At 40.7% G+C, this 26,952-nt stretch overlaps 2 protein-coding genes across 6 annotated transcripts in view; one reads left to right on the forward strand and one right to left on the reverse strand.

Annotated features, from left to right (window-relative positions):
- LOC105921538 (MSL complex subunit 3) overlaps positions 1 to 26,952 on the reverse strand; it is a 227,694-nt gene that overhangs the window by 22,590 nt on the left and 178,152 nt on the right. For 4 of the 5 annotated variants that reach the window (XM_036128046.1, XM_036128047.1, XM_036128043.1 and 1 more), the window contains one exon: positions 289 to 375. Coding sequence is in view for 1 of the 5 variants with exons in the window: in XM_036128043.1 (XP_035983936.1) it covers positions 289 to 375 (87 nt within the window). In the remaining 4 variants the exon portion in view is untranslated. Of the gene's footprint in view, positions 1 to 288; positions 376 to 8,119; positions 8,158 to 26,952 lie in introns of those variants that run through there. The other variant, XM_036128049.1, reaches the window with a different exon arrangement.
- Positions 1 to 26,952, forward strand: part of LOC105921529 (rho GTPase-activating protein 6) — an 86,533-nt gene that overhangs the window by 9,519 nt on the left and 50,062 nt on the right. The gene's annotated exons all lie outside the window — the stretch shown is intronic.

A 26,952-nucleotide genomic window follows, 5' to 3' on the forward strand; every position in this document is an offset into this window, starting at 1 on the left:
GGAGACAACTACTGTTTTACTTTTTTGATTTACCCTCGTCTCATATTAAACTTTTTTTATGATGTAAAACATTCTAATGTCATAAGAAAGCATAAAACAAACATTTGGAGGTACTTTTACAGCACTCTTTGTGACCATTTTCAAGAAAACACGGCTTTCATAAACGACTCAGCTGTAATTGGCAGAATGGTGGGAGGGGGAGGCAATACAGCCACGTTAATTGGTCGAAAGATGAAATTTCTCTTTAAATTAAAATAGTTTATAGACACACACATGATTCTACATTACCTTCAACAGATCAGTCCAGCCTGGTCGGATGACCTCCGTTGGTAAATGTTCCCTCCTGGGAGAAGCTCTGGATGCAGTCCAGCAAGTCTGCAAAGGGATGTAGTTTGATTATGGTGCTCATTAGCTTTTATAGGCCTGGACAACACCAATGGGCATAAAGATAGTCTGTATTCCTTTCATGCATTGGAAAATTTATGACTGACAATAGGTACCTGAACTTTTAATCATGACATCTGCTAGATAAACTCTTCCCAGTATGGTATAATACATATTGCCTGCTCACCCTACTTAGATCTAGGTTTTTTTTCAATAAAGTATACAATGCTACAACAAAGCTGCCATAGCAATCTTTCTCCTAATATATTATATCTAAATGAATAGTGAGGTGGTGGTGATTGTGCATTTAAATTTTTCGTTTGCCAACAGCAAATGGATCAAAAAGAGGCGATGCACGGGTGTTAGCTTAGCATAATTGGTAGCTAAGCCGCCTGAAGAAGCATTAACTCTTAGAGGTTGGAGAAGTTGCTGGTTTAACAAGGGACGCCCAGACAGCCACGATTTCAGGGAACCGTCCCCGTTTTGGACGACATGTCCCCGATATGTCCCACATTTCAGCGTTTTATGAATGAGGCCAAAATGTTTCGCACAAGAACAGCTAGTTTGCATAACAGACAGAGTTGCAGAAGAATAGGTGATCCCGCTGTCCCCCCAGCCCCAGTACCTTAAATCCATCCATCCATTTTCTGACCCGCTTAATCCCTTAAATCCATCACAACAAATTTATTTTTATTTTCATTTGTGACCTGGACGTGTCCCTGGGTTTAATTTGAGAAATCTGGCCAATTTAGCTCAACAGCAGCCTCATATTTTTGCCCATGAGTTAATCAGAGAAATTAAATAGCTTAATAAACACACATGCTGTTTTGAAGCCAATCAAAGATGATGGCATCTGAGAATGACTCTAAATATGTTGTAAAATGTGCAGGAAAATATGTTTCATGGCTCGTCTCATTGGTGCTCAGTAACTCGATCCCTCGCTGGGCCGTTTCTTGACAAGTTTCCACGATACGCTGCTGAAAGGAACCATATGAAACAGCAGGGTTTGTTTGGCACTGTTTTGGTTCGGAGCGAGCTCACATCTCCTCTGGGATGTTTTCTCAACAATGAGGCAAAAAGCGAGCGGCCTGAAATAGAGACGGCTGAAAAGTAAACATTAATTTCCGTAGCCAGAATCTGTCTGTCTGTTGCAGATTAAACCTCTCCTTCGGTTCAAAAATCAGCAGTGTTGAGTTACTTTTTGTGTCGATGAATGCGCTCATGGGTGCTCGGGAGAGAATCCAAAACCGGTAGGGGGATGATCCAACTGTGAAACCTTCTTGTCTAAAAGCTAAACGTCCATCCTCATGTGTATTTTCTGTGTGTGTGTTACACGGATCCTAATGTTCGCTAATGTTCTCCCTAATCTGGTTTGTCGCGGGCCAGAGGGGGGGTGCACGGATATCGCGCAGTCATCTGAGGCCGTGCATAAACTGTGCTGATATGATACTCGCACTGAGTGAAAACGTTTCGTAACATCTCAAAACACACTTAGACTAATCTAGGAAAAGATTAACTCTGGCAAAATGATTGATCGGGTTAATCACCACGCAAATACTTCATTTGTAAAATCTTTTCATGCGCCTCTTTACATCGTGGCTTGGCGTTGCCTTGTAAGGTTCGGACACCTTGAAACACAGTCAGCCAAATAACTCCACACAGTTATTTGCTAGATTAGTAATTGAAATATTGGTATTGCAATATGCCAAACAATGTAGTGAGCACATTTAAACTTGAGGTCACACAATTAAAAATGCAACACGATGGTGTCGATCTGCATTAGGAAAAATTGTATTTTAGTTTAGTTTCTGAATGCACAAAATGCACCAAGGCTCCTAAAATAACTTTAACCCATCTTAAAAAAAAAAAAGGTTAAAAAAATGTTAAAAAGGTTACACTGACCTTTTAGGTAGGGAATATGTCAATCATATTACCCCCCTTAGATGAATTATATAGTAGTAAAACTGTTTATAGCAAATACTAATGTTTTGTCTTTGGCCTGTTTTTTTATGAAAAAAAAGAACAAATGAGGCAATTTTGAGGTTGCTTTAACTACACAGATTATAATGAGTAAGCATATATTTAAAAATAATACCACTACAGGTAAAAGGGTGAAGTGGTAGCTACAGCAAAATCACAGTTCAGTACATACCTTGGTTTTAAGGTGACATTACATTATGAGAGAACAAAAAACCTAAAATCTGTTTTTTTTTAAGTTTAACAGGTAACCGAACAAGGACATCAGCCCATACGAGTTCTGGATGGGTACGGGTTTAGCATGCCACTGTATTTGTTTGTTTAACTGATCTTAAGGATTAACTACAAAGCTTTTCAGTGAGAAAACTCTCAAAAACCCTCTGTTAATTTGCGTTTATTTCAATACTTAATATTTTTTCTGATTTAAGCTTCTTGGTAGTGCTAATATTTAATGTTACCCTGGGATGTAGGTATGATACGTGACACAGAGGCTTATTTCTCTAACATATTTCAAAATGGGAAAGACAAGTGAACATGCCATTCAACGTAGGTAGATGTATCTTCACAAGTCAGGAAATGGCAGCAAAAAGTGACTATTTACTTGTTCTTAGTGATCTTCCAAAGGACCTGGGAATCTTGTTAAACTGTATGGCTTCATGAAGTCTTAAAATCCATCAGATCCTAAATTAAAGGGGGACATATCATGATTTTAGGTTCTTCCTTTTCACATTGAAATATTTCATTTATGGTCCATATAAAGTGGAACTGTAATGGTTTGGTGTGAATTCCTTGTTAATTTACCCCCATATTCCCCCTTTACACGCCTGTTCTGAGGTGCGTCTGAGAGCAACTCATTTTGGCGCCGTCTCTTTAAATCTAAAGGAGGCACTTAGCACCTGGCCCCCCACTAGGTTGCAGAGAGATCCACGCCATTTGGCCATTTTTGTAGGATGCTGGGGGATGGCGTGATAAACCATAAAACAATTATCCTTCAGCTTGGACTGAAAAAAGCGCTCAGAGATATACAAAAGTGTGATTTGCAAAACATTTTAGCCAGACCTCCAAGACTTTTTTTAGCAGTACTGCAGCAAATACTGCAAACAGTAGAGAAAACTGAACGGCATGAAACAAATTACCCAAAAAGGATATAAAGATTTCTATGCAACTCCTGAATAGACTACATTCAAACGTTCTGCATTACTGGAGACTCCAAGTACACAACAAAATGTATTTAAGGGCTTAAAAAAAAAAAGTCATTGTTTCTTTTATCTGAATAATTCTAGAAAATAAATGGGCAAATTGTAAGAGATAAATTCATTTTAAGACTTGTCACACATTTCTACAGAGAGGTGCCAATACATTTAAAGGTAAATTATTGAGCCAAACGCAGTTCTTGTTTATGAGAGAACACTAAAACGTATGTCTACATATAACGATAATTGTGTTTTTAAATGGTTGCAGCACAGGTTTAGCAAGCTATACATGCTTAAATGGTCTTTATAAGGCTTCAGTCATTGACTTTCAATTGCCTGTTAAAACAAAGACTTCGAGCGTCTACATACCAAGCAATTAACCAACAGTGTGCGGGCACATATTTGATGCAAGTACACACCGTGCGATGGCTTTCTGGTTAATCATTCGCTAAATTATAGTTGGGGGGAAAAAAAAAAAAAAAAAAAAAACACAAGCAATGTTCAAAGCTTTTCATGCTGCAGGTTTTGTTACAGTGAGTGTGTTTGCGTGTGCATATCAAAGAAATACTTTCAGCTCATATCCTGTCCCATTTCTCAGAAATGAGCCCAAAAGAATGATATGAAAATTTGTTCTTGATTTTATCTGCTCTGCTTTATTATGATCCATGAGGCTTCATTTGAAAAAAGTCGAGTGAAGGACATTCCACTCCATCCGCATATTTATTTATCCGTATTAGCTGTATTTGCCAGGTGGATCAGGTTAGATATTCCAATAACCGTTTTAGTCTCTTTAGTGTAATTACTTCTATCTATGCCCATCCATTTGACTGAAGTGCCATGATTTTGTTGCATGTCTTTTGATAAAAAAAAGCTAATCTCATCATTCTTTTTAGCCAAATAGCCTTTAAATATTCCAAAAAATGAAACACACAAAATCATGATAGGCCTTTTCATCATTTCTTAAGGCCAATATATCTTAAAACCACTTTTTGAGAGCAAAGGTAGCTTTGTAACAACTCCCTATGTTACAGACAGTGAGTGCATGAATGACGCATCATCTGAGCTGGACCTGGATAAAAATAATCTTTTCTCCAAAAATGCTTTTTACAGAAAACACAGACGATTTTTATGGATTTGAATTTGAATCCACCAAAACATGCAATTGTTATTTGGTTTTTACTTTTCTTGTGTCTTCTCCTCAATACAAAACAGCTACCAAACATCGTCTAAAAGCAATAAAGTCCTTCTGTATGTTTTGTCATGAAAAGGAAGCTTCAAGTAGTTCTCAACTTTTCTCTAAGACAAACGAAGGAGGATGTTTGAGAGCAGGAATTACAATGTGAATTCTGCTGTCAGAATGCCGGGGTATAACATCACAGTTTTTGCAACAAGCAGCGATTTGCCAATGTGGTGAATCCCAGATGACATTTCTCCTGACCTCCTTCACCTCAGTAAATATACATCACTAAATAAATCTTCACTTTATGAACTTAAAAACTTGAGACTTGAGGCTATCCATACAGTTTTGAGCAGACATTGTGATACTGGCATAGTTGTGATTTAAAAAACATGATACCAGAGACATTTCCCGCCCCCCCCCCCCCCCCCCCCTATTGCCATGCCCAGATTTCCCCGTTGTGGAACGAAAGAGGTCTCTTTTAGAATCTTATCTTCTTATTAATTTACATATTGAAACGTGGCCAATGAAATTAATGAGTTACAACCCTGAACTAAAAGGAAATATGGGATGCATGCATTTTAATGCATAAAACTGCTTTACGCTGTATTAGGTAAAGTTATTAGTCAAGAGAATTCGGGTCACTCTAATGGCTAAGCTTTGAGAATTGTGTTTAAGTCTCTTCCTGTCAAAATAAGTAGGACTGTTGATTATATAAATTTAAAAAAACTAGTGCGAATGCATCATAAATTTAGACTAATTGGGCATTTTGCTTGGGCACCATCTTGTGCTGCTTTGTTAGCATGCCTGGGCCTCTTTCAGCATGATACAGGGGAGGGGGGGTTGCGTTTGGGAATTATTTATTTGGAATTCCAGGTTGGAGCTTTTTTGCCCATGCCCCGGGGCTGGCTACTGACTGAGTGACCCCCTGATGGCTTCCTCTCCTTTTCGCATGGCTTTATTTTTTCTCAAAAGAAGCTCACTTTCCTCCTTTGTCAATTTTATAGACATGCCTGCCAACAACTTGAGCTGCATTTTTGGTCTCGGGGGAGCTAAAAACTCAGTAAAGTCGGACTCATGGCAGAGTGTTAAAACGTGCAACGTTGAAGTTTCACCCTTTCAGAGATTGTCCTGAGAGATCGCAGCAATATAACCTTAGTTCTGTCTCAGCAGCCACCGCCATATCAATAAGTTTAATCATTCAAACAAGCGCTCAACAAAAACCTTAGTGAAGACGTGTTCACATTCCTCCTGTTATCTCGGTAAGAAGCTTTCAGGAATTTTATTTGTCTTGGCTCAATGAGTACACACACAGAGCCTCGAGGGTTTTGTCATGTCACAATCACAGATCTTAATGTAGTTTGAGATTTTCTTTTTGTCAGAGACTAATATGGCATAGCACATCATTGTAAATCTGAAGGGAAATCATTCAAGGTTTGCAGCAAGTTTGAACACCGTGTTGCTGCTTTCCTTTCAGGGCTCGCCAAAGCGAGTCATCCGTCTCCGTGACTGCGCCGCGCTGTGAATTATTCACTTCTTCATACTGCGTGCTTACTATGGATTACCTAGAAATAACTCCAGCAAGTTTAGATTTCTTTACGTATTATTTGTAAGATGTTTCAATCAAAAATTGTTTGAACTTCAAATCGATATTTTGCTACGTGGAAAGTAACTCAGCATCGCGTTCAGTGATAAGCCGTTATCCAGGAGATGCTTACAATTACCGGAATGACCGCTGCCTCTGAATAAGTCACCTGGAATTCAGCTGAAACGGTTGTTCAAATGTGCGTAAACCGTCTAACTCAGGGGTGTCAAACATACGGCCCGTGGGCCGGATCTGGCCCGCCGAACAATTTAGTCCGACCCTGTGGCTAAATGCATTATCATTATAAAAAAAAAAAAAAAAAAATTGCAATAAGAATTGTTGTCTTAATGCCAAAAAGAGCTCATCAGATTTGACTTTCACAAGTGGAGCAGTACTGCTTTTGCCATAGTGCTCCGCTTGATTTATGAATATGAATAGTTATAATTCATGTGGGGGATATCTCAAATGATATGGACACTACAATGGGAAAGTAGGAGAGGAAAGGAAGAATGAGAAGAAAAAAAACAAAAGGTGAAAGAAGGAGATAAAAGGAAGAGAATGATAAAACAATTAAAAAAAACATGTACTTCGTTTAATTGAAAATCTGCAGTTCCTATATTGTCCACGAGGGGCACTGTGTTTTAATTAGCAGATTAAGCTTCAGGTGTGGAAAAATTTAAATCATTTCTTAATTTTTATCTGTTTGATGTATTTTGTCATGCAGGACAGTGTTTTTAAGTTCCAAAAAATGTGAATAAATGTTTTTCAACATTGTCCAATCACTGTGATCAGTTGTTATGCATAATGCACAAGTAAATGTTTAACTGAGTAAAAGTATTGTTGAAATTGCACATACTTAAAAACGCTGAGGTTATTATTAAAATCAACAACAAGTCCACTTTTATTAGTTCTATTCAATCTTGCAATGAGTTTACTCGTGTGGCCCTCTTGAGATCAGATAAAGCTGAATGCGGCCCCTAAACCAAAATGAGTTTGACACCCCTGGTCTAACTAATGGCCCTGATGGGACGCCAAGTCTGCCTTACAGTCCAGCACTCGCAGTAACACTGACTTTAAAAAGACACGCCACTCTTTGAAACAATTTCACAAACACACGCACACTCTGCTCCACCAAAATGTGAGGCATACTCTGCAGCGAAAAGCGGGTCTCTCATTTTGGCCGGAAGTAACTGAGGCGGTATCGACCGAATGACGATCATTTGAGATATCACGCTACAGTCAACCTGGAAGATTTACAACAAAACAGTAAAAAAAAAAATAAAAGATCATATTTGTGGAGAGGACGACTAATAGCCGTTTCACTGGATTCTTCCACCTGAGCAGCGGATTCCTGCAGTTCCTCCAGAGTCCCCACAGACCTCTTAGCTGCTCCTCTGAGCCAAGAGTTTGAGACATTGTCCTCTTACTGGTTACCTCTTTTCAGTACTTCCTTTTCCAGCCTCTTTTCGCCAATAATACAGCATTTAAGCTAACGTTTCACACGGTCTGAACACACAGATGCTCTTGGGCCTTTCCTCTTTACGCAGCATCTCTAGATGCAAGGAGGAAGGGTGTCTCTCTAGGGAACTTTTAGACGCGTCTCTGCTTCAACACACCTGACTTAAACGGTGAGGTCCTTCGCAGGACTGCAGAGATACATCACTCAGACACTAAGCACAACTCTCGGGACTGGCAGATCGCAGATCGACTGAAAACAAAATCTAAAGCGTAAGAATCAGTCCATCTCTAGATTTGGGTAAGAAAGCAGATTTTAAGTTGAGGACATGACTGACCTTTCCTCACCTCTTCTGCCACCCCCACAGAACTGCCACAAAGTAAGGAAGTAAAACAGAGAGAGAGAGAGAGAGAGAGAGAGAGAGGCCGGAGTTCTGCAGCTATAAATAGAAAATAGTTCACCAGAGGAATGGATTGACACGCTCAAGTTGCAGGAGTGAAGCAGAGAAAGACATAGTGGCTCATAGTTAAATGCGAGTGGTTGAAGGAGATGCCGGTTTATGCATACAGTAAAACATACTGTAGGGTCCGGTTTGTGTTGGGTTGAAATTCAACTCACAGCAACTTTACAGCTCAAAGCAAAGCGCTGATAGCAGTACAACAGGAATCAGTGAGCAACATGACAAGTGGTCAGTTTCAAGCTGCTTGCGAGCCATCTAGTGGAGAGTTTTGGGGAAATTTGTACTTTGTTCTGAACTGATTTCAATAAACTGCCTTTTTAAAAAAAAATTGTTTTAGTTTCAAAACGTAGCCCTAAAAGAATTGAAATTTTCTTCAGCTGACCCAAAATAATACGTAGACAACTTAGTTTTGAAACCTTATGATTTTCACATTTTATATTACTGTAACATGCGTTTAGTGGCTTGACGTATGCAAGGATGATGAGGTTGCACTAAACTTTGTACAGAAATCAATGTTAATTAATTTGAGCCCTAAAAGAAAAATGTGTAGCATAAAGGACCGCCTGGTGTTCATATTAGATACAGCCACCCTCAATGGACCAATTTTACAAGCTTTTAAACAAACCACATCTAAACTGAGGGAGACAATCTAGACGTCACACTGAAAACCTTCGATCTTCTCAAAGTTGGAAATGCAAATTTTGTTTTGCATCTTGGCCTTTTAAAATTTAGATTTGCGTCAATATTTAAAGCTGTTACTGGTTTACTTGGTTGTTTTAGGCATACTTGTATTTTATTGTATTAGAACCCTTTTTCTCAGAGGAAACATGGATACAAATATGAAACACTGTTCATAGTCAGTTTTTCCATCAATTTCATCCTTTTTTGTCAAAACAGAAAAAGTATTAGTTAACACCTTAACCTTACTGTCAACATCTAGGTAAACGTAAGCCTATTTCAGGGCCTCTTTGTGTGGCATAGTGGGAGAACAATCGTTATGAAAATGAGCAAAAACAAAAATAATTGTAAATTTCAGAAATATGTCAAAATGGATGTGGTTGCGGTGGCAGTTCTTGAATCAATGGCACCATGGGCAAGCCCCTTCTTCTGTCCTCAATGCCCCAATATTGCAATTTGGGACTCGAGCCAAAAGTCAAGAAGGAGTCAAGTTTGTACTTGTGCCTCCCTCCATGTTGACGAAGTCAAGAGAAATGTCATTGTTGACATTTCTCTTGACTTCCTCCAACTCATCACAGAGCCGTCACTTGGAGACCTAACAAATGAGCACCCTATTAGAACATTTAAAAACACACAATAGCAAATCAAGTCTAAAGCTGTGATACAAAACTAAAACAAAAACTGTTGTAATTCTGCCCCGGTTCCGATCAGCATTGTTACTCCAATGACAACAGTTCCTCCCAACAACTGGCAACAGAATAGCTTATTTAATATTAGGGAGCTTTGCAGTGGCCGTGCAAACCAAACAATTCAGTCGGTATTACACTCATGGTTTAATTGGTCTTTAGTTATAGAGCTCTGAAACGTTTTATTCTATAGATCTCATCAGTCACACCACTTAGAAAGCTGCCATTTTGCTCACCAAAACAGTTTTTTTTTTTTTTAGCCCAGTCACTTTTAAGCTAACAGTGCAATCATATGTCCAATTGCAATCAAACGCACTTCTTCCTTTGGCTCAGACATGGAGGAAAAAAAAAAAATTAGCCAAAGCTGTATATCCTAGCTAAACATGCAGGAGGCTTGTTTGGATGGAGTGGGTATTAATTTTACATTCTCTGTGGGCAACAGCAGTGATTTTTGTACTGACAAACGGCTGTAAAGGGAAGCTTTTTTTTTTTTTTTTTTTACTGGAGAAACGTTAAATCCCCAAAACATTTCTGTGGTCACCTCTGTGGCCTAGGTGTTGACTTCCTATATATTCAAGCTAGTAATGGCATTGGCTGTTTGTGTCCTCCCTCCTTAGGCTCGTTGTTTTTCTTCACTTAGAGTTAAGACTTCAATTGCATCATACTCCTGAGGTTAAAATAGTTCACAAAAGGACTTTTTCTTTGTGCGTTTGCAGACCAATCTGCGCACCTCACTTGTTTGCTTCCACCTACCGCCTCCATTATGCTCTGCCAATAAGTGGTCACTCGTCCAATCAACATAATCCTGTTAAAAGGTCTCTTTTTGGTCACATAAACAGTCTTTGAGCCAAACATACCGATGTGCTGTCAGCATTTTATAATTAGATGACATCAATATAGTACAGAGAGGTCAGGGGTCTAAATTATTGCTTTTTAAATCTACTTTAAAGTATGTAAAAAGGCCAATATATGATGTATCCATTTGCTATAATTGTGTTATGTATGTTTTGATAGCTCCAAAATCTGAGATTTTCCCTCAGGATGCTCAGGAAATGTAATGAGTTTTTTTACCAAGAGAGGGCAGCAGTAAGCTTTCCAAACATATACCAGGCTATTAAAGGAAAAATGTAAGGGTATCTTTACTGCCTCACACACTCAAACATATACACTGAAATAATTCATTGTGTCAATGTGTGGGTGGGCTGCATTGTGGCGAGTCACAGCTGCACACATCCGTCTTCTCAGCCTCCCCGTGTCATAAGTGTCTTCCAAAAACAATAAAAATCGCCGATACCAGCTGCAGCCAGCGCGTACTTCACAGTGCCCAGGCCAAACAAAACTGTTTGAAACGCAGCGGACTGGAAGAGAGGAGCGCAGCCATTTAATCCTGGTTTGTTTGAGTCTTTTACAAGCCTCAAACATTTAAACCTTGTTTGGATAAAAAAAGCCTTCGCCTCGCGGCTCTTTAACGGCCTTTTCCAGTTAACGGGGGGACCCGTACGGCAAGGCGACGCGTTTGCTTAGGGTTCTCATGATGTCAAGTCCTGAAGAGTGCAGTTGTTGGTACTGTCAACAACACGTACGCGGTGAGACAAATGTGCATAAACAGCATCGCACGTCCGTGCACCAACATGACAGTGTGTACTTGCACTGTTTGAGGGAACGGCGTCATTTCCAAGCAGGGATCATATTCTCCCCTGCAGTGTGCATTCCCAGAACATCCGTGAGTGTGTGTTCAAGAGGGCACCTGTGTGTGTGTGTGAGAAAGGAGGGGAAGCCTAATTTCAGCAGAGGATTTTTTGGGATTAACTCTTATCTTGCGATCAATTTTTTTTACCCCATCAAGAGCATGCTCAATCATCTGTTGATCAATGCAGACCCCCTCTGGAGGAGCTTCATTTTCCCCAAACAGCTATTGTCCACTATGCCTTTCATGGAAAGACAGGGAGCACTGTATGTTTACACAGTGTCAGATCACCATTTTGGGTCACTTCGTATTGGAGGAAACGGATCTCCTATTCATTCCCATCATGATTAATTTCAACGCCGCCATCTTTACATCAAGTCCAATAAAATAAATGCTGATTTAATCTAGTTAGGAGGCAATTGAAAACAAGATTCGGAGCATTGCAACAGGGCCGGATTATCCATAAGGGCCAGTGGACCAGTGCCTAGGGGCACCAACCATTGGGGGGGGGGGGCACCACATGACATGCTTTAAAAATATATTTTTCATAAATTGCTATATTATTTACTTGAAATTGTTGAAAGACCATGCATTATTCGTTTTGTGAACACTGATGTCACAATAATAAATGATAAATAAATCAAGATTTTTTTGATTTCAACATTTTAAAATGAGATGTTTGAATATTGCTCACTGCTCATATGCCTACATGTAGTTGTGTAAGTTAGTAAATAGTAAATTACATTACAGAAATCCCCTTGATTATGTCTGATGGGGGGCCTTTGAGGTATAGTGCCCAGGGGCACCACATTGTCTTAGTACGGGCCTGATCGCAAGATGGAGTTATGAAAAAGGTGGAATCTTAGTGCAACCCCTTATATTGGGCAAGGATGGGACGACTGTGGAGAGGAAAAACTCCACTTTAACAGGCAAAAAAACTTTTTGGCCTGTTAGCAAAAAGCTATGTATGCTGGAAAACTAACTGCATATCTCCCCGTTTAAAACTACATCTATGGTAACAGATGGCGATGGCAGCATCATGCCGAGGGGAGGCTTGTCTTCAGCAAGAACAGGGAAGCCGTTCAAAGATGGATGGAGCCACATGCAGAGTAATTCTGGGTGAATAATCCAGTAGGGAACAGAGAGGACTTCAGACTGAGGCACCATCTATCCTGAGTTCATAGATTGCCTTTAAAAGCCTGTGGTCACTGTTCATCATCTTTCCGTCTCATTATTGAGAAACCGGCTAAATAGGAAGCAGATGTTGTGCCTTACTTCCCCATCTTATCGGTCTGTTTTTGTATCTCGCTCTTAAACATTTCAGATGAAGATTAGGGGCTGAAAGATGTGAAAAGGATGGCTGTATCTGGTGCGGAGACGAGCCGGCTGAAAGTGTCGGCCTTCTTGTTTAGACTGAAGGCAAGATGGCCGGGAGCAGCAGTTTGCTAGAATCTGACTCAATTTAAAAGGAGGTCCTGTATCGGTACAGATGTCAGATTAACGTGAGAGCATGGGAAAAAAGGGGGACTTTCTTGGAAGGGCAATTTGAACCAGAGGGATGTTAAGAGAGATTTGGGAATGTAAGGGGAAAAAAAAGGTGAAAACACTCACACACCTGGGTTGTATTAGCTGTGGTTAGCAGGGAGGCTGCGTGTTAATGGAGATTTAACAGGTCCTGAAATGACTTACTGCAGTCATGCAGCGTGTGTCTGTGTTTGGGTTGCTTTTGGCTTTATGGAGTTATTAAATCTTTCCACTTTCTCTCCGACAGTGGAGGCAGGCGGCTACCGAAAGGGCCAACAGAACTGAATACGGTGGAAGAAGTCTCAGACTGAAGGATGCTTGGATATTATTGTCCAGCTAAGGCTTTAAAATTATTCGAGAAGGATTTGCCGTTGCCTAAAAAACCCCCAATTAGAATTTTTTAAAAGAAAAGCACTTTCGGCATTTAAATTGCCCAAAGACAGCACTCGCTAATGGATCATGTTCCAAAATGAGGGCTGTTCTGTTCTTTTTAAGAGCTTAAAAGAAAGAAAAAAAAAAAAGCAGTTCCCCAAACACGAAAATGCGTCACGCTTTCTGTTTCATTTCATTTTTCAAGGATTTCTCCATCCGAGTCTGCAGGCTTCCTCCAGCTCTCCGGCTGCTAGGCTCAGTCTGTTGTCACGGCAACAGCGCGCTGATGTAAACACAACTGCCTGACCCCGGCTGTAGGAGTGAGAACAAAGAAAGCATCTTTCTCCAACGTAAGCATCAGGAGATAGTTTATATGTCGAAAGGCTCTGACGCAGTCGGCACAAGTTCTAGGCAATGGAAAAAAAAAAAAAAATCAAGACGTGAGGAACTTCGGCTCAAAGCATAAATAGATTGGAAAATAGCGACAAAGCAGAGTACAAAACGTCATTTACTGCACCTTCGACATCTCTCATGCCTACGCTGACATTACGGGATAAAAATGTTATGCAGGAGGCTGATTCACGGTAGGAGTTAAGGGAACATTTGCATGTCAGAATAACTCGGCAGCACGAGTTCAGCTGGGATGTCTGAGCTTAAAGGTGCTTCTCTCCTTGCCTTGCATATTAACACGTCTAAAAGTGCATCTTATGTGGTTCTAAGGGGGAAAAACTGAAGCGCATTAAGTAAAAAAAAGATGTCCTGTCATGATTATTAAATATGCGTTGTTTACGCTTCCCCAGTTTTATAAATTTTTGTTTATTGGTATGCAGAGTGGAAAATTAATCATGTTCGAGTGCACCAAGATGGGTACTGTAGCTGTGACATTACAGTCTTTTTACTCTTTTTTCCCTTGGTTTATGTTCCCTTGGCTTCTGGGGTTTAAGGTTCAACGCCCTGCACTGTCTTGGAGTGCTCCCAAAGTAGTCAAATTAAAATTCACTTAATTACACTGAAAACATGGGAGCGCCATCAGCTGGAGCTCGCTGAAGGCCTTGTCAGCATGCCGTTCAGCTCTGCGGAGACCTGGTAATGAGCAATTTATTTGTTGCCGGCTTTGGACAAAGGATGCAACTAAAAGTTGCAAGACCAGGCTGAAATAAATGTTTTTAAGCTATATATAAAATACAATTCAAAGCAGAACATTTTTACCCTAATATATCCTCTTCTCAGTCCTTGTCATTGTAATCTAAGACGTTTATGAGACAATTAAGGGTCTGTCATCTCCCCCTAGTGTCTCGCATTTGCAACTTTCTATGTCGCGACCTGGTGGCGGTCTCGTGGTAAGATGAAAAGCTTTACAGCAGCCCAATGTCAGGCCATTGGCGTTGCCACACGCCCCTGGCTGTGTCGTTCACTAGTTTACATTATGTATATTAGATAATGTACAATACTACCCAGCTTTTACACATTTCCTCATGGTATACGTCTTCCAGCTGCTTTGAGAGTGACTTCCAAAAAAAGTAAAAAACAAAGCAACTGGACTTGTTTTCCGTAGTTGAAGACGTTTCGCTTCCTCACCAGGAAGCTTTCTCATTTCAAAAAGTCTGGAGTAATGATGAGTAGCAAGCTTTATACTACTGTCCAAATAAAGGCCTTGTAATGGCTTAGATAACATGCAAATTCAACCGAAACAGGTCCACCCCTTAGTAATGGCCGGTCGTTAAAGAAATTAAGCCAGCAGATTGGACCAAAACTGGTCCACTCCTCTGTAACGAGGAGTTGTTAGGGTTGTTATTGGCCTGGCTTAAAGGAACAATGTTTTGATCACCCATATGATGGTGAGAATTGAGGTGATGATTGGCCGGAATTAATCCTGTAGCTGTAAATTGAGAAAGCTTCCTGGAGAGCAAGCGAAACATCTTTAACTACGAAAAACAAGTCCAGTTGCTTTGTTTTTTACTTTTTTTGGAATGACCATGACCTGGATGACTGAGAATCTTCACCAGCATTTGAGAGTGACAGTGCACTGTAGCTGTGGGGTAAGGGGCATGCAGAGGGCAGTCAGTAGCCATGTTTCCATCCAGATCTCATGAGTATTTTGAGTGAAGTTTTAAAATGTTGCAAAATAGAAAATGCTAATCGAACATATTTCCATCTACTGGTTTGTAGTGAATAATAACAGTAAACAAAGTAGGAGTTGCTAACTACCCTGGACCGCAAATAATGAAGGGGGGTTTTAACGAATGTGTTAAGTTGAATTTTTTCCCCCCACGGATGAGACTAACAAATGCTGGAGTCTCTTCGTCGGTCCACACGTACTTGTTGTTGCTTGTTGTTTTCGAGCGTTACGGGAACATCTGGGAAGACGCCAGCAGCAGAAACAGCTGATCAGTCCTGGCCACGTCAAGTGAGCCTAAATTTTTTTTTTTGCAAGTTAATGCGAATTCTGCCTCTTCCATCAACCTTTGCTAATGCAATACCTCAAAATGCACATTAGAAAAGATGGATGGAAACACAATGTGTTTACAACAGTGTTATTTTAAAAAAAGGTCCTCCAGGGGGGGACACTGCTTGAAAGTTACTTGGTGTTGCTTTAAATATTGGGACTGAATCAAAAATTCTTGGTAGGGCCTAGCACACTTGCTGTTTAACACCAGCCATGTAGGAGACACAGCAAACATTTATAGTAGAGTTTTCCTGAAAACTCAACCTTTTTGGAGTATAGCATAAGAATCGATGGGGGGTGTATACAAGATCATTCTGGAAGGGAAACTGTTAGAGGCTACAAGCAGACTTTAAACTTCACTTTGGTTAAACATAGCCAGAAATACTATGCAACGATAAATTTATGACTTAGGACGACTCAGTCATAGTTCAGAGTTAAATTCACTTTATGAGTTGAGGCAAAACTGTAAATTGTATGTTCCCAGTTGCTCTCCTTTCAAGTCTGACTGAGTTTGATGCATTTTACATAAAATTGCACAAAACAAATTTAGACATTCAATGTTTTTGTGGAACATATCCATAAAGATTTGCAGCTGTAATTTCAGCAAAAGGCGGTTTTACACAAGTGTTGTCCCAACGGGTCAGGACAGTTTTAAGATGTTTTAGAGGCAGAAATCCTTTGTATAATTATAGGTAGACTATTAATTTTACTTTTAAAATTAATTTAACGATTGTCAAGCTTTCTGTGTCAGGCAGAGCTTTGTGCCAGAGATGGACAAACCCTCTCTCTCTCTCTCCCCAACACAAGGCGTGTGAGCTCAGCTCCGTATCAGCTGCACGGTTCCAGCTGTTAATCAATGATTTCATGGTTAAAATGACCCAACTAGAGGAATAACCAGTGCAACGGGTGCGTGTGTGCGCACCGTAGCATGATACGAGGCGCTGGGAGTGCGCGTGGAGCCAACAAGGGGAGGCAAGCTTGGATTCCAGCAGCATTCCAGAGATAGAAAAAGAGAAGAGATGGATCTGTCGACCCCCGCCTCCTCCTCCTCCTCCTCCTCCTGTCCCTTCTTCCACGTCTTACTTCTTCATTCTTCACCTCTAACCGGTCGAACATCAACACAAACACTGGGGCTCATGTTAAGGCTCCTCAACAATACGGTCTGGAAAATGGAAACCCTCCCGGGAACATGAAACCTTCCCCGCGCGTTTTAGTGTGTTTACTTGGCTCTTAAGACTTCGGAAGACTCCGAATCAGACGAAACACTAGTTCGAGCTAAGAGGAGATAACTTTGAAGGATTTATTTTTAGACAGACTGTTAAAAAGGTAGCCCACCGAAGGCCCTTCAAAGCATTGCATCAATTGCAGAGAAACGGAGCCGGATATTTAAAAAAAATGTTTTGTGGTGTTTTTTAACAGTCTGGAATTTGATTTCAGTATTTTACAGGCAAGTGAATAAAAAGTAGAAAAAAACATTTGGGATTTCCAGACTTTATTTCCTATCCCACTGACTAAATGATGTATTGTTCCTTCCTTCCCTATCTCCTTTCCTTCATGTCCTCCCTCCCTATCACCCTTCATTTGTATCCAACCTCCCTTCCTTGCATGTGTCCATCCTTCCTTCCTTTTCTTCTCCCCCTTCTTCCTCGTGTCCTGCTCCCTTCCTTCCTTTTATATTTTCTTCCTTTCTTTCCTTATGTCCCGTTCACCCCTTACTGCCTGGTGTGCCATTTCCTTTCCTTAAGTTCTCCCCCTCGCTTTTCCTAATTTCTGTTCCTTGTATCCTACCTCCCTTCCTTTCTTTAATTCCATGTGTCCTTCCTTTCCTTTTGTCCTACCTCTCTCTCCTTCTTGTGTCTCTTTCCTTTTTCTCCCCCCTCTTGGTTCCTCTTCCCTTCCAAGTTGTGACACCCGATCCAGCTGTGTGGAAAAGAGTTCCTGCTGTGTGTTGTGGATGGGCAAACCTCCAAGGTTTAACCCACCGGATAAAGCAAATGTTTCATCAAATGAAGCATCAGATTACAAGAACAAAAACAAAACAAAAAAACCCAAAAAACTGCTTAGCACAGTTGCCTTTTCAATTGTGAAAGTTAGGGAAAGACTCAAGAGAGCTTATCTTTATCAAGATTGCATTATCATCATACGATTGTTATAGCACCATGAACTGAGGTTCCAGAGCTCCAAGTTTGACCATTTCTCATTTCCTGTTTTCATTTTGCAGACAACAGTCAGAGCTTTTCTACTACTTGGCTACCAAAAGCATTTGCAAAGTTAAGTTTAGTTACTGGTGTTTAGTAGATAAACGTTAGATCATTTTAAAGAATTGGTGAACAAACAGCGGCACAGCCACAGTAACTGCAGAAACATTGAACTGCAAAGCTAACTTTGGAAGACCATGCTACCGCTATAGTGACCTTGGTTCCTAATCTACAGTCACTACAATCCATCTTTGTGCTGGGTCTTTGTACTTGATTGTTAACTTTTGTAAAAAAAAAAAAAAGCTTTGAGGAGGTATTGAAGTTAATAAAATGTCTTTATCAAGGAGTTCCCTGCCTAATGCGCTGGTTGGTGGTGGCAAACTACCACCCCAAACCAGTCAGGAAGTTTACTGTTAATGGTTCCACAAACTAATTTCAGGACCAGAGGGGATCGGTATTTTAAAGCAGTGGCCCCCACAACGTGGAATGTGTTTCCTTTATCTTTGCGCTGTCTTGACTCTTGTTCATTCTTTTAAGAAGCAGTTGAAGACCCACTTGTACCAACTGGCTTTTATCTAGTTCTTAACTCATTTTATGATATGATGCTGCATTTATGCTGTTTTTTTTTTCTTTTTATAATGTATTTTTGTGTTGTCTTATGGTTGCTTTATTGTGAAGCACTTTGCAATTTTTATCCTGTGAAAGGTGCTATATAAATAAAGTTCACTTTACGTTCATGGAGACGTGAAACAAAGGCTGGTGGACAGACTCTGCTGGGACATCAATGGGACATCAATGGGATGCTCCACTCTGTTCTTTTTACTTATAGGAGTGGCATCCGGCGGGGCCTTCTGCTGCTGCACCTCACCTGCTTCAGGGTTCAGCATGTAGTGCATTCAGAGATGGTTTTCTGCAAACCTCAGTTTTAACAAGAGGTTAACTGAGCTGCTGTTGCCTTTCCAGAATCTGAAGCCTGTCAACCTCTTCTTCTCAGATCTCTGACATCAGCAAGGAATTTTTGTCCACAAAACAAACAACCTGGATAGTTTCCCCTTTCTTGCACCATTATCTATTAACCTGAGAGATGGTTAACAGATAATGGTCTAACAGTTTCTACAAATACTAAGCTCGGCTCCTGCGGCACCGATGACCATGTCATGGTTCAAAGTCCTTTAAATCCGGTTTCTTTCCTGTTCTGATGCTCAGTTTGAACTTCAAGCCACCTTCTCTTCTTCTACATCTCTAAATGCATCGAGTTTGTGGTTGAGTGATTTGCTTTTTAACCACTTGATAATGTGGCTGTTGGGTGTATGTTTTTGATAGATATCTAATGGCTTGTTACTTGATTAAATTATTGAAATTAGTTAAAAAGCATGCATATTGATTGCAGTAATTGAGAGAATTGTCATTGTTTCCCCCTAAACTTGTTTAGGTTTATTGAAGGTCCTCAAAGCTAATTTCCCCAACAACTTATCTGTCGTACATTTGAACAAGGCCCCAGTTTTGTCTTTTCGTAATCTTATCAGTTCCACAGCGAAAGCATTGCTTTCCTTCGTGAGCAGAGCATTCCTAGAAGGCTGCTGTGTTTATACTGCAGACTAAATATTTAGCCCGTGAGCTGAGAAGAATTGCTCGTTTTGCCTTCGGTAAAGGTTTGATTCAATGCAGAACAGGCGACCACATGCAGCACAGACAATACATAACCTACATATGTTGTTTATACAGTTATGCAAACACGCTCTACAGTACATGTGGTGCATTGGCAGGCTTTATGCATGCACATGCATGGAGGCTGATACGGCAATAAAGTGATATTGACAAAATACCTGCAGGCTCCAGATTGACAGAAATACAATATAAATAATACTGCACAAACGTTTTAGTCTGCACAAGCTATATTAAATTACTTTAAGGTCATAACAATCAGTCATCTAATTTAAAAAAATATCATTAAATCCCAGAATCTTAATCTCTCATTGCTCAAGTGTAAGAAATTATTTTTGTACGCTTCAGAGAAAATGTTTTGGGCAAACAATTACATCTGCAAGTGTTTTTGGGTATGCGTCCACCAGCTTTAGGCATCAGACTGCCCGTTCTTCTTTACTAAACAGCTCATACTCTCTGTTTGGTTGCAGAGCAGCCTTAGGTTTTATTGTGGCAATGGAATGGTTACACACAATGTTTTCAACCGTTTCATCTGACGTAAATCGTTCACACGTTTGTTGTGTCCCCTACGTGGTTTGTGGCAAACAAGAGGGACTTTACGCTTTCTGTCCGCAACAAAGACCTGCGGAATGCAGGAATAATAGCTATACCGTCCACAGACTCTTGCACCTGAGTTATGGATCTTTGCAGCTCCTCTATATTGACTGCTTCTCTGATAAAGGCTCTCCCTGCCCAGCCTGTCAGTGTAGTTGCATAGCAATCACTTTGTAGGTTTACATTCCAATTGTCCTTGGATGACACTCCGAACAGTGGTCCGTGAGATGATCAAAAGCTTGGTATATCGTTTAAAAACCTGATTTTGCTTTAAACTTTGCAGCAACTTTGTCCCTGACCTGCCTGCTGGCCTTCCTCTGTCTTCAATATGCTGTTTATTCCCCAATGTTCTCTAAAATAACCCCTCCAAGACCATCTATACTGAATTTAAATGACAAAAGGATTCTGTTTCATAGTGCATTGACATAATCATCATTTTTGTTACATTTCACCACTGTGCACTGCCCTTTGTTCTAAAACATTGAGGGCTTTGCGGGTGTAGCGTGGCAAAATGTGAAATAAGTTGAGGAGGTAGTCGCTGGATAGCCGAGCACAGTGATTTATCAAGAGACACGCGTCAGCATTGGCTTCTGGGTTATTAAAACGCATTCAAATACTAAATGGAGAAGGCAAACGCGTGTGTCATAACGCACGACGGCGTCATCAAAATCCACACATCCTTGTTACTGCGTTGTCCAGAGCAGCGGGCGAGCTGAGACGCCATGGCAACGGTTGTTGCAGAAGACGTTAAGGAGGCGTAGGAGGTTGACAACAGTGGGCACTAGTACGTCTGTGTGTGTGTGTGTGTGTGTGTGTGTGTGTGTGTGTGTGTGTCTCAATTTGGAGGGGCTGAATCTGAGAGACTAAATATGTTTGTTGGAAAACAAACAGCCTGAATTATAATAAAGACATTGATACCATTCAGTCACACCTGAACAATCAGGTGGTGTTTTTGTAATGCACCTGGGCCCCATCTAAACAAACAACTTTCTAATTATATCCACAGAACAATACATGGGCCACGGAAAATCATGTAGCATAATTAAAAAGGACAATGTAACAGATTATCTTTGGTTGAGTTAGCAAATAAAAAAAAACAACCTCACAATTAAAAAGCTTAGAAAATGCTCGACCTTTTCTTTTTCACCGTGTGGTGAAGTTTTTTAAAAGCCGAACAATTGCTGTCACTCATTTCAGAAAGTGAAACTCATCTATTATGTGGATTCATCACACCAAGAGGTTCTTCGTTCCATGAAACAGCTTGACAGTGCGGCTTGGACGCAGTGATGGATCCAGGGTCTTTAAGTGTTTCGGGTCTTAAATTATTAGGCACTCTCACCTGGGCAACCCAACCCAGGGGGTCATTTCCAGGTTTGTGACCAAGCAGTGTGCCGCTCCATTTGGTAACTTCTTGAGCCATGGCAAAGATGATGTGCCTGGGAGGGAGTGGATGTTTTCTCTGCTGAAGTCCGGAGCAGATGGATCTGATTGCCTTCAGCACCTGGTCATGAAATTAGGTGTAGCTCCCCTCTCCTAAGGCTTTAGGGCAGCAGCGTACGCTGGTGTTTCTGCTAGCCCCCAGCAAGGCAGGTTGGATGGACTTGGGAGGACATCATACACCGACTGGATCAGAAATGGAGGTCTTGCTCTGACTCCCAAAGCTCTGATCAACTGTTGCAGATGCTTTCCATTTAAGTCAGGCTCCTTGCTGGTGGATGGCCACAAAGTATATTGGAAGCCCAGGTTGCTTTGATAACCACCTTCAGGTCAGCTGCATTTGTTGGGTCTGGTTATCGCTCCTCTTCCGCTCGACAATACCTCCACAGATCCTCTGTGGGGTTCAGGTCAGGCCAGTTTTGTGGGCTGGCACCAAGTTCTGCTGCAGAATAAAACCAACATCTCCATAAAGCCTGTCAGCAGGAAGTGCTCTAGAATCTGGTAGATGGCTGTGCTGACTGTAGACTTCAGAAAAAACAGTGGACCAGAACCGGCAGATGACATGCCCCCCTCAGTTCATCACAAATGTGCCCCTCCACTCTTCATCCAGACTCTAGAACCTTGATTTCCAAATGAAATGCAAACTTTACTTTCATCTGAGAAGCAGACTGGACCACTGAGCAACAGTCCTGTTGTTCTTGTCCTTATTCCAGGTAGGATGCTTCTGACACCTCTGGTTCAGATGTGGCTGGACAATTAACTATGTGTCCTTTGTAGTCCACGAGTACAAATTTTTGATTTCCTGACTCCCGCCTAAATCCACTCCCCCCATAATCATGTAGTCCATATAATCATCATTATAATATATTTATACATTAAAAATCCTTTTTTTTAATTGATCTTAGGCAGAATTCACATTTCTGAGCCACTGGACTTAAGATTTTCATCATCTACAAGCCATTAGGATCAAACGTACAACACAAAAAGGCCAGAAATATCCATACAATGTGTAATGAATCTACATAATGAGTTTTTTCTAAACATTTTATTCAAAATTTTTGTAAGCTACTTGTGCTTATTCTTTTCTGCAAAAACTTGAAGTTGGGAAGATTAATTTTATAATATCTGATAAAAATCCATTAAATTGTTTTTTTTAATTAGTTTTATGTTGAAATAAATTATTTTTGTTGTTGTAACTTTGTGTTTGTGGACAAAATGAACACAACGAAAGAACACCGAAATAAACAACACATTCTACATCTAAAATCAACTGTAATCCAGTTAAAAAATTAAGAATAATATTATGAAATTTGTCAAATCCTATGTTTCATTTTTTTAAATAGAATCTTTGCCAAACACGTTATACCAACAATGTTTTACTTTATTTTTAAATAAATATATTAAATAAATATTTACCATATTTATAAATATGTTAAATAAATATTTAACATTTATTTACTTTATCTTTATATTTCCCAATGATAATTTTCAGTTTAGAAAAAGCAGACTTTTTGTGATTCAGGTTATTTTACAGTTGATTTGACATGAAAGCGCTCTAAGATGAAAAAGTTGTCAGTTTATAGGAACTTGAATAAACTTTGAGTCAGCACTGGCCCATGCGTTTATACCAGCAACTTTTTAGTTTTACCTGTGTGGCAAGCCACACCTGTACTTTTTTTCAACCCGTCTCATCATAAAAGGATGGACACAACCAGCAGGGTAGGGTGTGATATTAAAACTGGTGTCAAGTTGCTCATAGTGCAGCAAGTTCATAACCTAACCCCAGGAACCATAACTGGTCACTTAGTCGCTGCACTGCTGGTTGAGGGGAATGTTGTTATCGATATTTAAGGTGTTATTGCCTCAATTTGTCAGCTGGGTGTGCCCTTTGCTAAACGATGTTCGGCCCCGATTGGGCCAAACCAATCGCGATGTCAAGATCAGGAACGTACTCCCACTTTCAGTCTCCTTCTCTTGCTGTCCATAACTCACCGATTTAAATCAGGCATGTTGAAGCAGACCTTCAGCTACAACAGATCCCCCCGCCCCTCAGAGGCCGGAATCAGACACCGCGTCTCGTCAGCTGGACCCCTTATGGAAAACTGACGCAGCATTATTTGTGGAATCGCAGGAAGGAAAAACCATCCAGCAACCAGCAGAGGGGCGGGAGGAAAAAAAAACAAACAAACGCTGACATGTGCATCAAAGTAGGCATCAGCTGTGACAGAAGGGTGGAAGGTCAGAGCAGCAGATAGGAGGATCAGCAGTGAGGAAAACTGATGAAACCACGGAAAAAAAAAAAAAGCCGTGGACCTGGGGAACAAAGACATGGTTTAGCTCCTCGTCTGAAATGATATCAGCGACAGCGTTCAGCGCCTGTTAGCCGACGCCAGTGTTAACTATGAAGACCAAGCCTAAACGTCGTTGAACACCGGTAATTAACTACTATGTTGTCCAATTAAACTTGAACTCATGAGGCTGCTTCGAAAGGATGATTTGAGTTCATTTTGATTTTTAAATCAGTCATGTAGACTGGGGCATTTTATAATTCTGATGGATTTAGTCAGTTTGAAATCAGCAATTCCCCTGTATAAGTGAAGGATATTAAAAAACAACCAACATTTCTGGTTTGGCCATTCCTCGCAAGTTCACCCATAGAGCAGCACAAGATTATAAAAGAAGTTACCAAAACCCCTAAAATGTCACTCTGGGCTTTTGCTGCCATTGATAACAATGACATTGTACAATTATAACTTTATGGAAAGTGTGCAAAGAGGTATGCCCTCATGTCCAAGAAAAAAACAAAAAAAGGCCCAGACAGAAGTTTGCTTAGAGAAGACCAGGACATGTGAAATTATTGTAATTTTTTGGACAGAGGAGTCCAGATTTCAATTATTCTGACACCAGAAGAGAGAACAGGTTTGCCAAAAACCAAATACGGCATTCCAGGACAAGAACCCAATACCAGCTGTGAGGCACGAGGGTGGAAGTGGTGTAGGGATGTTTTGCAGCAGCAGGGCCTTCTATCAGTCGGTGAATGATGAAAATACAAAACCATTTGTCAAAGAAACATGAAGTAAAACTGTAGGAGACGCAGACTCTGTACCTTGACAACAAACATCATGTCAGTAAATGGATATTAGAAATGAAACACACAGCTCAAAGTGGGGCAACGCTCCACGGATCATTGAAAAGAAATTGGTTGATGGCTTTTAGAAACTTCCCACATGAGTTATTTGACCTATTGAACCTCAATGTGAAAACCTGGTTGAAGTAGCAAGTTGCTTTAGGTCCAGTGTAAAGCTTCCAGAGTCAGTAACGTGTTGCTACCACATATTTTAACAAGTCCAAACTCGGCTCGGTTTTTCTACCAGGAAACTTTAGAGCACTTTGCGCTTCCTCCGGCTGACAAGCTTCACGGAGATGCTGATTTAACGTTCCAGCTTGACCCGGTGTCGGCCCACTCTGCCAAAAGGTACCAAAAGCTGGTTCAAGGAACGCAGCGGTTCCGTGCTCGGCCGGCCGGCAAACTTGCCAGACCTGAACCCACGGAGAATCTGTGGCGTTTGGTCAAGAAGGAGATGAGCGACACTGGACCCAACAGCTGTTAGATAATCTGTGCACCCTGAACACCTCAGCAGAACCACAGGCTGGCCAGAGCCACAACCATGCTGCATTGATGCAGTAATTCATGTAAAAGGAGGCCCAATCATGTACGGAGGTTATATGCCAGGTTGACGGATTGATTTTGAACGTAGTTGGCTATGAAGCAAAAATAAAATGGTTAAATGAATGTTCAAACTCACTAAAAATTGCCTTCTTTATTGATGGTTTATACGTTTTTAAAGAATCTGATGCTTCCAAGGTGGTCCGGGTTGCCAGTAAGCGAGCCAGCAAATTTATAGGGATGGCCTTTTACCCAAGGCCCCCTTTGGTGGCGCCAGTGTTCTCCCTCAGACTTTTGTTCACAATACAACAAGCCTTTAAACAGAATCTTATGACTTCTAAAGTTTTCAACATCTCACAACCTTTTTAGATATTTACACGATGTGAAGGGGATCCCTAAGAGTTACACTCTCTCCCTCATCTTCATCTTCACTTGTAGCCCTATTGAGCATTTGCGGTATGGACCTGGTGCGTGCCGGTACATGCTCTCACACAGTTGGAAGCAAAGCTGAACTTTTTAAACCGTGAAAAATGCATTTGCATTCGAGCAAGCCTCACCTGGATGTGCTCAACGCTTCCAGGCTGATTCCTCGTTGCAGCTCCATCCACTTGTTGCGTTTTCAATCTATTCGTCCTTCACCACGAAGCCCACAGGACTTTACATTTTCAGGCCGAATATGCAGGTGCTAAGTGTTTCCTCATTATATAAAAAAAAAAAAAAGGTAATGCTGCATTTGATGAATTATCTGCAGGTATGGGATGAATAAGGCTGATTTAATGGAGTTAGGAAGCAGATGAGCGCTAAATAGCAACGAAAGACTAATTATCAAAATTATTTCCCTGCATCCTCCAGTGCCGCTCTTTCCTTTCCCCTTCCTTTTGGCTTTCAGGATCGAGTAGAAAGATTTAGGACAAGTGGGTCGGCATGTTGATGGAAGCATCCAGATTGAATCCAGACCCGTGCCGTCGTTGCTTGGTGTGCGCATGATTGTGTGCGTCCTGGATTTGGAAGATGCTCAGTGATTTAAATATAAACGAAGAGGGGGGGAAAAAAAAGAAGCTATTTTTAACCAGACTAGGGTCATCTCTGCATGGTGTTTGATTGCAGTCCTAGACCCTGAACAAGACATAATTGGTTTGTCATGTTTGCTTTCATTTGTTTGCATCCACTATTGACCTCCCCGAGTTAACTGGAGAGCGCATGTCTGTCGTTTTCCCCTTTTTTCTCCTGCACACACAGACACATGCACACATTCCCCAGCTCTGAGCTCATCCCCCTGGGCTGCTTTGCGCCGCTCCTGCTGTAAATTCGTTTACATATGTTTACCATCCAGCTCATCCGTTTTGGTTCTTTTATTGTAGGACTGTCTTGTGAAAACGGGGGCTGATGCGCAAAAACGCTAAAAAACCATAAGCTAATAGGCTGGAGAACACGTGGAAGCAATGTTGTCGTTTTCATCGACACTATTTAAGTGAGCAGAGAATGAACACAGGTTAATAACGGAAATGGAAACAACTCGATTTGATTCGAGTCCGTTTATTTCTATAGTATGATATAATATATAATATAATATATAGGCGCTTTAGGGAAAAAAAATAAGCAAATTCATGCCAGTCAGATTGCATCAAGTTACTGACTTGCAGCATTTGCTCCTTCTTGAAACTGAAACTAAGCGCTTGTATTCATATATTTCAATATTTTAGGAAAAATGTAGAGTAAATCTATCAAGTGGGGCACATAGCTAATAAAATGCTAGATTTAGGTGA

The sequence above is a fragment of the Fundulus heteroclitus genome, chromosome 24 (assembly GCF_011125445.2).
Source record: "Fundulus heteroclitus isolate FHET01 chromosome 24, MU-UCD_Fhet_4.1, whole genome shotgun sequence".
NCBI lineage: Eukaryota > Metazoa > Chordata > Actinopteri > Cyprinodontiformes > Fundulidae > Fundulus > Fundulus heteroclitus.